Source organism: Drosophila obscura, unplaced genomic scaffold (genome assembly GCF_018151105.1).
Source record: "Drosophila obscura isolate BZ-5 IFL unplaced genomic scaffold, ASM1815110v1 contig_75, whole genome shotgun sequence".
NCBI lineage: Eukaryota > Metazoa > Arthropoda > Insecta > Diptera > Drosophilidae > Drosophila > Drosophila obscura.
In genome coordinates, this window is record NW_024542867.1 from 2,852,121 (window position 1) to 2,866,852 (window position 14,732).

At 44.2% G+C, this 14,732-nt stretch overlaps 3 protein-coding genes across 5 annotated transcripts; 2 read left to right on the forward strand and 1 right to left on the reverse strand.

The window, feature by feature from the left end:
* Positions 1 to 4,609: 4,609 nt before the first annotated feature.
* On the forward strand, positions 4,610 to 5,565 carry LOC111072345 (proline-rich receptor-like protein kinase PERK13). Its single transcript, XM_022364127.1, has 2 exons — positions 4,610 to 5,424; positions 5,487 to 5,565. Exons 1-2 carry the CDS (start codon positions 4,610 to 4,612, stop codon positions 5,563 to 5,565), a joined length of 894 nt encoding a protein of 297 aa, XP_022219819.1.
* Positions 5,566 to 7,477: 1,912 nt separating this feature from the next.
* LOC111072294 (GPI inositol-deacylase) lies at positions 7,478 to 11,798 on the reverse strand. 2 transcript variants are annotated; one of them, XM_022364053.2, is made up of 10 exons: positions 11,579 to 11,798; positions 10,782 to 11,513; positions 10,528 to 10,707; positions 10,226 to 10,467; positions 9,736 to 10,158; positions 9,547 to 9,672; positions 9,205 to 9,398; positions 8,458 to 9,133; positions 8,293 to 8,388; positions 7,478 to 8,216 (listed from the first exon to the last, which is right to left on the reverse strand). In XM_022364053.2, the coding sequence occupies exons 1-10, from the start codon at positions 11,717 to 11,719 to the stop codon at positions 8,054 to 8,056; spliced, it is 2,973 nt and encodes a 990-aa protein (XP_022219745.2). In that variant the 5' UTR covers positions 11,720 to 11,798; the 3' UTR covers positions 7,478 to 8,053. The 2 variants fall into 2 exon arrangements, with proteins under 2 accessions (XP_022219745.2, XP_022219744.2); XM_022364052.2 differs by having other exon boundaries at positions 10,226 to 10,470.
* A 466-nt stretch (positions 11,799 to 12,264) lies between these two features.
* LOC111072300 (protein twisted gastrulation) lies at positions 12,265 to 14,682 on the forward strand. 2 transcript variants are annotated; one of them, XM_022364064.2, is made up of 5 exons: positions 12,265 to 12,801; positions 13,214 to 13,411; positions 13,814 to 14,029; positions 14,094 to 14,238; positions 14,305 to 14,682. In XM_022364064.2, exons 1-5 carry the CDS (start codon positions 12,792 to 12,794, stop codon positions 14,495 to 14,497), a joined length of 762 nt encoding a protein of 253 aa, XP_022219756.1. In that variant the 5' UTR covers positions 12,265 to 12,791; the 3' UTR covers positions 14,498 to 14,682. The 2 variants fall into 2 exon arrangements, with proteins under 2 accessions (XP_022219756.1, XP_022219755.1); XM_022364063.2 differs by having other exon boundaries at positions 12,267 to 13,411; positions 14,305 to 14,679.
* The last annotated feature ends 50 nt before the right edge of the window (positions 14,683 to 14,732 follow it).

Consider the following 14,732-nt stretch of genomic DNA (forward strand, 5'->3'; position numbering starts at 1 on the left):
TTATAATGAATTTTATATCCAGGTTGGTATTGTTGGCCTGAAAATCCCAACTGATAGGGGATATACATATGTATATGTATGTCCATGTATTTGTTGTATGTAATGCAAAACGAAAGTTTATTTGATGAGAGGTTCTGTTGAAACGTCGAAAACTGAACAAAAAGTTAAATGTGTGCGCATGTTATTTGACTCTTAACAATGCACAATCATGAGTTCTTCCATATTCCAATGCTCACAGCTTGGATTTTTAATGGTTATCTGTGCGGACTGGCAAGGAGTTATCAGCGGCAATTTTAATGTATTTTTTACGACCAATTCAATTTTAATTTTCTTTTCGAGATAATAAGTGGCGCAGGGCTGCGCCTGCACTGGAAACAGTCTTGCAAGAGGCAACCCTCCTCCACCCCGCGCACACACAGAGACTTCAACGCACCTAATATGCAATTGCGATCGTTGGAATGCAAACAGAAGAACTTGCATGAACTTGACAACGCGTCAAACAGTATACATATGTACATATTTATGCATTTATGTATGTATGTGTGTATGTATGTATGTATGTATGCAAATACAACGGAAAACAAGCAGATATACTAAATCAATGGAAATCTCAATTGAGCTGGGTTGAGTATCATGGGAGGTTTTCTGCTGCGCATGCATAAATTCAACGAGAGGCTCAAATTGCTTTGCACACACACAATTTAATTTATTTGGTTTTTTTGTTGTGTTTGTTTTATTTGGATCGGTTAAATTAAAATGCGCCTTGTTACGCACTTAAATATGTATGTTTCCGGTGCATGGAACGCTCTCCGAAGAACTGGGAACTGGTGACGCTGCAGCGCCAGCAGCAGCACCACCAGAAAGAGCTAGGGTGAGGGTTAAACGAAGCGGTTGGTTGCTTTCATGCATGATCAACATGTGTGTTTGTTTTCAGTTCTCTTGATTTTCGGACAAGGGGACCGGTCCCCGCAAATGGATATCCTATCCGTACATGCATCCAATCCCACTCCATCTCATCCCGTTCCCATAGCTGCGTGAGTGTACACAATACAGTGGAGCCCCCCAACCAACCAGTTGGCAATGATGATGGCACAGATTTCAGATAATGCTCCCCCACTCGGGATCAGCGGATTACTACATATGCTCTGCTCTCACTCCTCTCCTCTATAAACGCACTGTGCACACACAGCTAAGCAAATAGGAGCTTATGTATACATATGTATGTATGTATATGTATGTATGCATATGAAATTACACCCGAAACAGTCTTATCAAGCTTGAATTCCCACCACTCGAAATTCTTGGGAAATCCAAGACGAGAACCGGAGGAAAGCCCAAAAAATTATCAATCAACAAATGTATATTCACATGTATGTACATATGTACATACATACCTACCAGTGCTGTCGTTGCAGGCTTACTTAAGGCTATATGCATATGTATATAGATATGTACATACATATATAGCATTTTTACACCCGGTCCTCAATGAGTACGGCAAGGCAGACCGCGTATCTACCACTTGCTTGCACTTTTTATGAGAGATGGGGAAAACATAGAGTCCGTACAGCTCTAGTCCTTATGCAAAGCTTATTAGATGAGGGCGTTAGACTGACATGGCTATATCGGACTCGAATATTGATGCTGATCGAGAATATATGTATGTAAGTACTTACATAAATACACATGTATGTATATATAGATATGTATGTATGTATATACTGTATGGGGTCGGAAACGCTTCTCGCTTTTACGTATGCACATCTTATACTTATAGTTATACTCGTCTACCTCTTCGGGTAGTAGGTTAAAAAAGTTGTTAATACTTGTTGCAGTCAGAATTTAAATACATACATAAATATGTATGTATGTAATGTAGATATTGCACAGATGCACATAGTTATTAGTCAATTGATTTAATTATTATTATGTATGCAGTATGACTAGATAAAGTGTGCGTTTAGTGGGAAATGATCCAAAAGTGATGATTTTTGATTTTGTATATTCTTAAATCTGCTAAGGCCATACACTTTTAATTGATTAGAGAGGCAGGCAACGTAATCTATTTTAAATACATATTAACTAATATTTTTTAGCCCGTATTCCTAGATCTCCATACATTGTAGCAGAAGAAATATTTATGTATCATGTATGTCGCATGATGTTTTTGGGGACAAAAAAATGGCAGAGGATTGTATATATGTACATATGTATGTACATAGCATGTATGTGAAAGGCAGCGGTACTTTGTTTCCGTTATAAGTGGAATCTAGGTTCTAGCGTATTTACATTCTCAAATGCGCAAGAACGATAATCAGGAATATGTAACAGGAACTACACACATACATTTGAATGTTGTTTGCAACGAAACTAAAAATTTGGATGTTTTCTAGATAGCGTTTTGTCCCCCAGTATTTCAGTGTTCTTTGATGTCATTGCACCGAAAATATATGTACATAGTATCTCGCTGGTGTTGCTGACTAATCGAAAGTCAAACATGTAAATTTCTTGATAGCCAGTGAAAAAGCGGTTTCTGACTGCGGTGGCTGGGGGAGGGTACATACGAGGGTGATTCATGCGCTTGGGATCTGTGCAGCGGGTCTTGGCCACAGGATCGAGATATGTAGATGTGGGGATAGTTTTAAAATCGAATCGAAATCAGCGCACCAGAATCAACTAGAAGGAAGGATAGGGCAAAGGAAATTAGTGAGCACGATTAAGGCTGACCCGAGTGTACGTATGTGTGTGTGTGTGTGTGTGTGAAGCTGCTCGACAGAGGGTGGTTATTGAATTCCGAATGCCGTTGCATCGGACATTCAGGCAGGCAAACAAGGGACAGAACAGCCGTTTCTTTATCATTTCGTTATGGTACATCCCATGTGTGTGTGCGTGTGTGTACCTACTGCAGCAACAATAGGCCTGCACAATTCCCTAAAATTGTTGGTATGATTCCTGCCTTGGCTTACCCGAACGTGTTTTTGGTACTTTTGTCTTTGTTAACCGATTTTAAATATTATTTATGTAATTGCATTTTGGCTCGACGCACAGCACTCGGCCAATCAAAAAACACAAAGATTGGTAAAAACACGTATTAGAACTTGTCGGCAATTCGCGAGTAGAGTACACAATATTTCGAATAATGGTTATCAAAGCATCCACTGGCTCTGACGTTGGCAGTGACACACTGGGCTAAAGCTGTGGCTGTGGCTGTGGCTGATGCTGAGGCTGCAGCTGTTTCGGCTGATTCTGCGCAAGAGATTTCCGCCGATCACGTTCGAGTTCGTGTTTTCTTTGGCAATGGACAACAACACTAACGCTAACAACAACAAAGAACGAGAAAAGAACTCTGCCACCACTTTGTCAGAGTACCGAGCTGCGGTTGCCTGCCGTTTGTTTTTGTCGGAGCGTTGCAATGCCAAAGCAAAGCTAGGTTTGGATATATCGTTGCAGCCCTAGCCGACGGCCCTGCGATATATTCTCTTGCTGATATCGATGTTTCTAGTTAAGGAGGGCGCAAGTGTGCAAACGTATCGATGCTCTATGCGCAGGCGTAAATCGTTGAATCACAATGGCGGTCCCTGTTGCCGCTTCTACTATTCGTTTATTAATAAATTAATGTCATTATTATTAGTTTAGTTAAATAATATCTTTGTTAAAAATTATTATTTATATTTGATTATAAATTGTACGTGTATTTATAATTGTATATTTGGGTGTGTGATTTTAATGTACATATGATCGTTTTTTTTTTGTAATCTCCGCCTGCTTGTGAGCATGCTCAGTCGCACTCAGGAGCACCATCCTCCAATCCATTCAAATTAGGTCAACAACCCATGACCGAGGCATTGACATTCTGGACGTGGTCACGTGACCGATCGGGCTCGGGAGCAGCTGGCGCAGCTTCGGGTGGGTTTTGATGTCCCTGATGGGTCTCAAGTCTTTTAGCATCACCAGGAAACTACTTCTGGCGGTGAGCATGCGTCCATGATCGATGACAGGCTAAAATTAGTTGGATCCGCGTCTGATACTGATACACGCTGAGAGGCAGCTGGTGGAGACTAAGACTACGGTGCCTACCTACGAACTGGTATTCACAGTTTTACGAGGACAAAAAGTCGTGGAACTTGCCTGCTCCCGGCATCAACTAAGCCAACTAAGCCAACTAAGCCAACTAAGCCAGGCGCAAACACTGTGCTACACAGTTGTTTAGCTGCGTGCATGCGAACCAGTTTCACTTTCTTTCTGAGTCTACTTTTTCCATGTCGATTTCGTTTTCATTTGCAGCTATTTGTTTAGGCTTTGATGCAGTGATGCAATGGGAGCCATAAATGGTGCAAGCTTCCTAGGCCCACTGAAATGCGTAAATAACGATTTGAACCAGTTGACCAAATGCCAATGCCGATTGCCTCGCGGTCCGAAGCTTCCGGTCCGCTCCAGGCCGGTCCAGTGTGGTGCAGACAATTGTTAACCCAATTCACGACTCGATCAGGCCCAGACTGGCCTGCTCTGCCCAGACACGGCATGGCCAGGAGTGGTCTGGCTCATATAAAAGGCTTCGGTCGCCAATTGATGCACAGATAACATCGCGCACTCAAGCTGATCTTAAGCAATGCAGGCCCACAAGATTTCGCGCTGCCTAGCACTGGTCCTGCTGTCCCTCAGCCAGGTCCGTGGCCAGATCATCCAGCCACTGCGCTATCCGGGCGGACCGATGCACCCGCAGCCGCATCGGCAACAGCGCTCCCTCTTTGGTCCACCCGGTCCACCCATCGGCTGGAGTAGCGGAGGCGCCTGGGCCGGTCCCAGTCCCAGCTTCGGGTTCAGCCCTCTGCCTCCCTCATCGAGCCCGCATGTAACAAAGGACGAACTTCTTGCTCTGCTGGCGGCCTGGAAAGATGTGGAGCCCAAGCCGACTCCGTCACCACCACCCGAGCCGGAGGATGAGCCGGTGCCGGAGGTAACCACCACCCATCCTCCCGAAGAGGAGGAGGAGGAGGAGGAACCAGAACCGGAGGCCCCAGCACCAGCACCGGCCCAAGAGGCTCCAGCCGGACCTCCTCCCGGTGTGCCAGTTACCGTCTCGCTGCCAGCATTGGTACCCATTCAACTAGCCGCCATGTGGCAGACGCCGGTGCCTGGCGCAGGATCTGTGGGCCTCGGTCTGGGCGGACTTGGTGGTTTGTCGGGTCTGGGACTGGGTGGGGGCTTAGCAGCAGCCGGAAACGGACCAGCGGCTGCCACTGCACGCACCGCTACAGTCGCCCGTTCGCGTTCGCGAGCCCGGGCACGGGTCGGCGGTCGCCCTGCAAACGCCGCTTCCATTCGCTTTCCCGTTGCCAATCCCCGCAGCTTCGCCTCTGGCAACTATGTGGCGCCCAGACCGCGCTACTATCGCGCCGCTCCTTCACAGCTGGAGCCCACGCGGTTTGTATACCCCCCACACAGCTGCTAACTTTCTCTCCAAATTATTCCCGTCTGTTTCACAGGGTCGATGTGATGCCGCCGCCCGGGTATTTGGCATATGGTCCGGGACAAGCACAGCTCGTCCCTGGCTATTGGCAGTAGTCGCCGCTTCTCTAGTGCATTCATCGTTATACTCGTCCCACTCATTCTATCTAAGCTCGAGGTGTAAAAATATACACACACATACACATACATATGGCTACGTAAATCTATATCTACATACATACCGATGCAGATGCTTTAATGCCATGTTCTTTTAACAAACAATTTTTTTTATATTTGGTTTTAATAATAAATATTTTAACTTATACGTTGTACCATGTATCTATCCATCAATATCTACCAGATTTCCAAATCTGGTTCAGATAAGATCGTTGTTATAGCCAGAGGATTATCCTTGTTTAATAGTAACAGGGTAGTCCTTTGTTCACAAAACAATGTCGATAATCGAGCGTACGGTTTAAAAGATATGGCTAAAATATGACCTGAAGTTGCGTTACATAAAACAGGACTGGTTTTCGAGGTTGGGGTGGAAAATTGCAAGGCTCTGCAAATTGGGTAGGACTTCGAAACCCATAAAGTATATATATTCTTGATCAGCACCAACATCCGAGTCGATATGAGACTATAAAAGCTAGAACAACCACATTATGTTTCCAGACTCATGTAATATCACACTGTTGGAAGTGCATTTGACCCTTCCGCCCCCGCAAAGGAAAATCTCTGGCATCCACAATTTTGAAGATAGGAGAAAACGAAACACGCAGTATCGTAGAAAATTACCATATCTACCAGATTGCAGAATCTGGATCAGATCGGATCAATATTATATTGATCATTGATCAATATCTTACAGAAAAAAGTACGGGTATAAAAGTAGAGTCGCGGCGACAGAAGCGACTCAACGTTCCCCCTCGTGGTTACTAGTATTAAAAGTGACGAAACTGATGATGTGTTTATTTACTTTATTTTCCATTCAGCGTGTTGGACTACTCAACTGAAACGAAACCCCATCTACAACCGCCAATCGAACCAAATCGGGCGCTGGCGGCAGCTACCGCGGCTGTCAGCATGACTTTGCCACGCCCAGCTGTGCCATAACTCGGCAATAGCGGTGACGGACATTTCATCTGACGCCTTTTTTCAAATGGAATTCAACACTTTGCCAAATGAGACATAAGGACAGATGATGCTGAGTCTAAATGGAAGTGGCCCGACCTTAGTTTGGACTTTTTGAGCTGAATTCGGGGCGCTACAGCCACACCGATATGAATTCAATACATTTTTAGCAATAAAGCCCCCAACACTCTCCAACAGGCAATTGGTGATTTAGGAGATGTAATGGGAATTTCTTTATTTTCGAAAACGAAACGAATACATACACACATATATATATATATGTATGTATATAACAATCAGGGAACGTAAACAATTATTATTTTCAGTTAAATGCAGAGGATGAATTAATTTCATATTTAATTTGGAATTTAATACGCACAGAAAAATTTAATATGCCCATAGGCTGCTCTGAGTATAATCCATGCATATCTTTTTATTAGTTATACATACATAATTATTTTAGAGTAGAAAAATAAAAAAGCTCATAGCTTGTGATTATTTGAAAATTTTAATTTTAAAACTGAACAAAGCTGAACAATCAAAAGGTCATAGGAAGTTCAGAAAAGAATGTATACATATCTTTACTAATCTAGTTGTATTTTCTAATAGCAGTGTCATATTATCATAAATTATGGATTATTATTAATAATAGAAATAAACAAAATAATGATTGCAGCTGAAGAAAACCCTTAAAATGTAAACTAAATTTTTGTTTTTATTGATTGATTTTAAAAATATAACTGATGTGATTAACGGCCCCTGATAACATTGGCAGACAGTATGAACAAATGTATGAACTCTATATTATGTATAAATTAAATTGCTATTACAATATTATATGTGTATGTATGTACAGACCAAACGCCCTTCATATACATACATATGTACATACGTACATCATGGTAAAGGGGTAATGTTTTGAACAAAAAAAAACGGCAAAATATATACATATGTACATACATATATATAGACTAGAGCTAGAGTATTTAGTTGAGCCTAACATTTATTTGCGAATATCTTAAGCATCGGCTGGGAAATGGAAAGTAAAAAAATAAACAATTTTGGATGGAATTAAAATATAAAAATATTGGTTTTTGGTCTGAACTGAATTAAAACCCGTGTATGGCAGTACAGTGTGGCCTTGTTTATGGGAATTTTCACACATTTCACGTAAATGGTAATTGGCATGCCTACCAGCTGATACCTGATATCGCTTACCATAAACGCCGGCAGCAAGCGTAAAAAACAATTATTTAAAGCAATGTACAATGTGCAATGTGCGTTTGACTAGTTTGGACTTCCCGCTAGGACCAATATCGGCTTAATTTGAATTGCAATGGTCGTTTGCCGTGTTTATGTAAGCCTGAATTGCACACTTCGACGCGGGTATTGCCATTGGCCGCTCTAACTTAATAGCTGTATTAGCTAATGGACAAACAAATAACAAATTAACACACGCGCTTAAACCTGTTCAGGCCAGGCGACGCCACAGAATCCAGAGGCCTTGGTGGGCGGAGAGCAAGGCGAAAGCACCGGCAAACACAAAGTTCAGCCTGTAGATGGCTGCCTGACAGTACAACAGAACAATTCCCGAGAGCACGTACAGAACAATGGAAATCATCCAATAGCCAGAGCTAAGGCAGGCAAGAGGGGGAGAGGAGAGACCGGGTGAGAATGTGTTGGCTAAGATTAGTGGCAATCTTTACTTACCATTTCTGGGGCGCCCGAAACTGCAGCAATAAACTTAGGGATACCAAGATCACGACGCTGGGCTGCAAACTCGGATCGGGCAGGTCGATGCCATGGCTATTGTGGAAAAGGGGGGAAAAGATTCCTGTAGAGATTCACTTGAGTTCATTTAGAACTTTGAATTACCGTCGAGTTCGGACCCAGGCCAATGTGCTTGGTGCATTGAGCAGAAGCTGCATGAGCAGCATCAACAATAGGGTTACGTGAAAGGGAAAGTTTTGCAGGCCCACACAGGGCTCTGGATCATTTCCCTTCTGTTCCGTGTTCTTTTCTGCTTCCTCTTCCTCCTCCTGCTGCTGTTGCTTGTCCTCGTCCGACTGGCTATTATCTATGCCCGACAGCATATCGCTAGTTTCCTGAGATCTTGCTGCTGGAGCAGCCGGTTCACCCATCGTACCCCGAACCAAATTGGCCGCTTTCTGCCAGAGGAAGTCCTCCAGGTAATCCTTATAGGCATTCGACAACATAAGAAAGTAAAAAACAAAAGCCAGCAGCAGACCCACACCACTGCAGGTACCTATGGCCGTCGCGATGGTTAGGATGCCGTACGTAATGGGCAGATTAGTCATTATGGAGATCAGTATGTTGGAGCTGGCCTGCGAATGGCGCGTCAGACGCAGGGCCAAGCGATAGAATGCGTTCCCGTAGAGGGATAGGGCCAGCCACGTGGCCAGGGCTGCCACCAAAGAGAGCGCAATCGCTGCGCAGTGGATCACAATTGACACGTTGATGCTGTAGTCCAAGGGCTCCGGAGCGGGCAGCACGCGGCTACTCAGTATCAGCTTCTTCAGCAGGCGACAGGCTGCAAGAAAAGGGAAAACTTGTTTGCATTGTACGGCTACGTACATAGTTGGAGCATTTCTCTCGGACAACCTGTGACCACGTATAGTGACGTGTACTGCAGGTAGCCGGTGTAGGGCTTTAGGCTCCTGAAGCTGCCTACTTCTTGGAAGGTTGAAACCTGCTTACGCAGAACGATAAGCAGCACACATGCCAGGTGGGCCGGTAGCCAGCCGTAAAACTCCAGGACCAGTCGGGACAGCGCTGAGGAGTAGCCATACTCATAGCTTAGGTTAAACAAATGAATCCGAGTGAGATGGAAGACGTCAACAAGAAGGAGAAAGAGAAGGAGAGAGATTGAGGAAGAGGGCGGGAGAATTGTAGATCCACACCACACTGCTTCAAATCATTTAAAGTGGGAAAGTATTCAATTACCTGATGCGATAGCGACAGATGGGGTCCAGGTACAAGTCTATTGTGACTGGATTCAGAGACGTATTATAGTGTCTGGGAAGCAGGGTGGGAACGTTCGCATAAAGCTGAGGCTTTTCGCCTGGAGAACTGCGGATCGGATAGACTATCAAGTATTGACTGAATCATGAAAGCATCAACATGAAAACTCACGTCAACGTTTGAAAGCGTTCAAAGCCTGCCGCCCAAGGAACACATAGTCTGGCCGTGACGCGATACTGTGGATTGAGGCACTGCAGGGGCTCAATTATCACCCTCAGACTCTGGTACGGATCGAAGAGGTCGCTGATACGCAGCCTGTAGTGGAGGGTGCCCTGCAGCGTTTCATTGACGGCTAGTTGCCTGGCAAAGGAGTACCAACGAGGAAGGCGGATGTCCACGTGTCGCTCCCGGGGATCGTAGATGTCTAGATTGTAGCCAAGGTGGCCGCTGCCCGCTGGTAGGCGTACTAGCACATGTGTCCACTCCAAGTAGGTATTGCGCAGGTTGTGGAGATTTAGTACGGCAATGCTTCGCGGCTCTCGCTCTCTGTTCGGCAGCCGCTGAACTAGATGGATGAGCGGTGTAGCCTTTTCGCTAAAGAGCCACACAGGAAGTATGTAATGGGGCTGGGCTCTAGCATGGTGCAGAAAGGAATGCTCACCAGTAAGTTTCCCCCGTCTCGTTGTGGACCTGGGCAGTGCAGCCGAATAGCCAATCGCTCTCGCCCACATTCAGCGCCTCAATGGCCAGGTTTTTGTAGCGATTGTGGCGCTTCAGTCCAATCAGCTCAAAGTAGGAAGTCTTTAGACCATTGGCGAAGTACTTATTAATGACTAGTCTTCGCTCCTCGTTCCAGTTGTTGGCTACGGAAAAGCTCATAGTGTTCTGCGGGCGCGTTGTGGGCTTCTGAAAGACAAGTCGCAATAAATAACGAAGAATTCGGGTATAAGCATTAGAATGTACCACAAAGTGCGACAGGGCCGCCTGCAGGTTGCGTTGTTTTTCTATGCCAAAGACCACTGATCGATCGGCTCGCACGTGGGCAATGCTGAAGAGGAAACTATTGATGGACTGAACGAACTGCAAGCACCACACAGCGGACAGATGATCGCAGCTCAGACTCACACGGGGTATCGCTGAGGTCTGCAAGGCAACAGAAATAACTAAATAAATAGCGAAAGAAGAGGAGGGGATGAAATAATTATATAGAAACCTACCATGGCGTGAAGATCATTAAACTTGGAGGCTGTCAGGCCTGGACGCACGAGGAGATCGCGATTACCCCCACCCGTCGAAATGAGCAAAACGTTGTCCAGCTTTGCCGATGTCTCTCGTAGAGCCATGTTTTGGACACTTGGCGGTTTTTGGTGCAAGCTATTGCAGACATTGGTCCGAGTCGTTGGTAGAGTAGCTGTGCGAGTCTTGCTGAGGGCATCATCTGTCTGTGCGTAAAAAGCGTTTAGTTGAGCATCCAAATTGACCACGGGCTGGTCCAGGGGCGTGGAAATGCTAATAATCGTATTTATGTGCTGCCCAATGCTTAGGTCTGTGAGTACAGACTGCGCCAGCTTACCACCCATTGAGTGGCCGATGAGCACAATGGACGGCTGCTCGCTGCGCCCTTTATAGAGGGACAGGATTGTGCGGATGCATAACTTAAGGTAACGCTGCTGATGATGCAAGTAGCCGCCATAGAGAGCGGACAGCTCCTCGTCGTAGTCGATGGTGTAGTAGTCTAAATGAATGCCGGCGTCGTTAGACAAAGCCTTGCGTAGGGCAACGGAGGCTAACGATCTAACTTGTTTGTAGGAGCCACTATTTCCGGGCACAAATATAACCGGAGCTCCGGTCATGCGTCTCGTAAGTGGGTCCACCGGATCCCCTAGTCCCTCGTAGTAGTAGAAAAGTCTGTAATTGGGAAACAGCTCGCCGTTTTTTATCCGGACACGCTGTAAATTCCATAGATACATGTTGTGTGTGCTAATGATAATCTCAATCCAATCTAATAACTTACTGAGAACATCGGCTGCCCAAACATATAGGTCATGCGACAGGCATTCGCCTCTACATCTACGTACAGGTTAATGATGCCATATATAAAACAGCATATCGAACCAATCACCAGGAGAACAGCACAGTTTCGAAACATAAACATTTTAAAAATGTTTAATTTTCAATCTTATCTGTTAGTTCTGTATTTTTGTTGTTATTTAGATGGCGCTGCCAGACCGCTGCGGCTTGATACCAGATAGTATCGATACGAGATGGTGCAATTGAGTATTAGGGAGGAGAGTTTAAATTAAAAATAACGCATATATTAATAAATAAATAAACAAAACAGGTAAGAACTGATCAAGACAAATTTTTCATTATTGTTCCACTTCGTAGACAAATATGATGGAGATACTCTTTTTATTTACAGCGGTGGTTTGTAATATACATACTTATGCTTCATGATATCTGCTAAATTTAAAATAAGAGTATACAATTGGAAATGCAAACTTCAGCTCGCATGTGTGTGTTTATTGCATTGTCTTCTCCGTAATATGAAAGAGCAGTAAAATTCATCATGTTTACTTTTCGGATAATATTGCTCATCTCTAAGTCAACATTTGATAGACATGCACATGTACATATGTGTATATGTGAGTATGTGTTGATAAAGGTTGTTGGTGGTAGCTGATCATTCAGCTCGTACGCGTGCGCTTGCCTCTGTGTCCCGATCCGATCCGATCCGTTCCGTACCTCCCCGTCCCCTTGTTGGCAACCAACGCAAGCACCAGAATTGTCAACAATCAAAGCCAACAGCGCCGGCGTCAGCGTCATCAACGCTTCGTAACGTGTTTACGTTTCTAAGCCCCAGTCTGAGTTGCGTGTGTGCTGGGTTTGAATCTGTGTGTGCGCTCAATTCGCGTATTCGTATTTGTATCTAGCTTGCTGGCTTCTAGCCTCTGGGCCTGGATTGGAATCGGAAAGAAAAAAGACAGTAGTGCCCTGCTGCGTTGCGGGTCGCGCTAATAATAAAAACAAGCTGGCTGACGCCGCCGCCGTCTCTGTCTCGTTGTCGCCTCTGCCGTTGCGTTGCCGCTGCTGATCTCTCGAATCTGATCTGTCGCTCGATAGTTATTGTCTTCTTAGTGTACGTTGTGGAGCCGTTTCTTGTTGCTGTTGTTACGCGCTTGTACAATAATTTAAGAAATATATTCGTAGACTAAGTCTGATTCAATATGTATATATGTAAATACATATTTCAATAATCCATATTGAAAGTATCTGAGTCGAATGGAATGCCGTGCAATTACATGTGTTGTTAACAAACAGTCTGTCAGTGTATTTGTGTGTGTTTTCCCCAATTGTTATTTTTTGTAATTGCAATCACACAAGCGCAACTGGTCCGTACATACATAAAGATACATATTTTTATACTTACATATATACGCATATGTATGCACATACGTGCCAAACAGAAAAGATCGCATCCCCATCTATTATTCACTATATAGTTTCTACATATCAGTCAAAGTCTCCCCAACTACCGTCCACTGCTGTTGTGTCTCTGTTGTCTCTGCCATCTCCTTGTCCACCGTGTGCAATCATATGAAATTCTCCAAAGCATCTAACATTATGGATATTTGGCGATCGCTCACAGTTGGCGCTTTTTTGCTGCTGGGGCTCGTGTGTTTATATGGCCATGTGGAGTCGTGCAATGAAGTCGTCTGCGCATCAATCGTTTCCAAGTGCATGCTGACGCAGAGCTGCAAATGTGAGCTCAAGAACTGTTCCTGCTGCAAAGAGTGTCTCAAGTGCCTGGGGAAGAAGTACTACGAGGAGTGCTGCAGCTGTGTAGGTAAGTAATGCGTCTGGCTGGCGGTGGCCTTCCATACTGAGGGTGGGGTTGGGCAGAGGTCTAACGAGATAAAAATAGTGTGGTGATGGCAATCGGGCTGTCACTTTAGCTCGCATTGTTTTTGTTGCTTCCAAATGTGTTGTGTTCGCGCATGTGTGGGTGTGAGTGCGCGCGAGCAATGTGCCAAATAGCTATCGATAGCTGGATTGAGCTACCGACTAGCAGCTTACCGACCCTTCCAGCCTGCAGCAGGGCTGCATGAAAACATAACATAGGGTTATATAGTTGATACAATTACGTGTTTGGCCTGTTCATGTAATGGAACATCTGTCTTTCATAAAACATGCAGATGAATTTGATCGGGAGCGTTTTGAACTTTCCTATTTGTATTTGAATTTACAGAGCTCTGCCCGAAGCCGAACGACACGCGCAATTCGCTGTCAAAGAAATCTCATGTCGAGGATTTCGATGGTGTGCCGGAACTGTTCAATGTATTGGTCACAACTCCGGATGACAGTGATACTTTCGGGTACAATTGGAATGTGTTCACGTTTCAAGTGGATTTTGACAAGTATTTGAAGGGTCCAAAACTCGAGAAGGATGGCCATTATTATTTGAGTATGTAATTCTCAAACCAATCGGCTTTATTACTTTGTGTTTAAACGTGCTTGTTGTATTTAAGGAACAAATGATAAAAATTTAGATGAAGCAATCCAAGAGCGGGATAATATTGTGACTGTTAACTGCACGGTAATATATCTGGACCAGTGCGTTTCCTGGAATAAGTGTCGTAAGAGTTGTCAGACCACGGGTGCCAGCAGCACCAGGTAAAAATAATGCATACATATGTAAACCGAATTGACTGTATATTTCATTGCAATCTAACAAATCAGATGGTTCCACGACGGTTGCTGTGAGTGCGTGGGTTCGACATGTATTAACTACGGCGTTAACGAGAGTCGCTGTCGAAACTGTCCCGAATCAAAGGATTTGGGCGATGATTTCGACGAACATATGGAGGAGGAGATGCAGGACTTTGGCGACAACATGGGTCCTTTTGATGGATCAGTGAATAATAATTATTGAGAGCAGTGCGATCCAATGCCATTTAATGAACAGTGAAAACATTTAACAAATTTAGCTACTCAATTCAGTGACATTATTATTACGTAGTACGAAGTAATATTTGTATAGCACTATTATTATTATTTTTTATTTAAAAAAATAGGCGCTTTTAATTGTTTACTTATTAAACCGGCCAAGATATATCAAACAATTTTTTTTTTAATAAAAAGCAAACAATATTTTATGAAAGCACAAG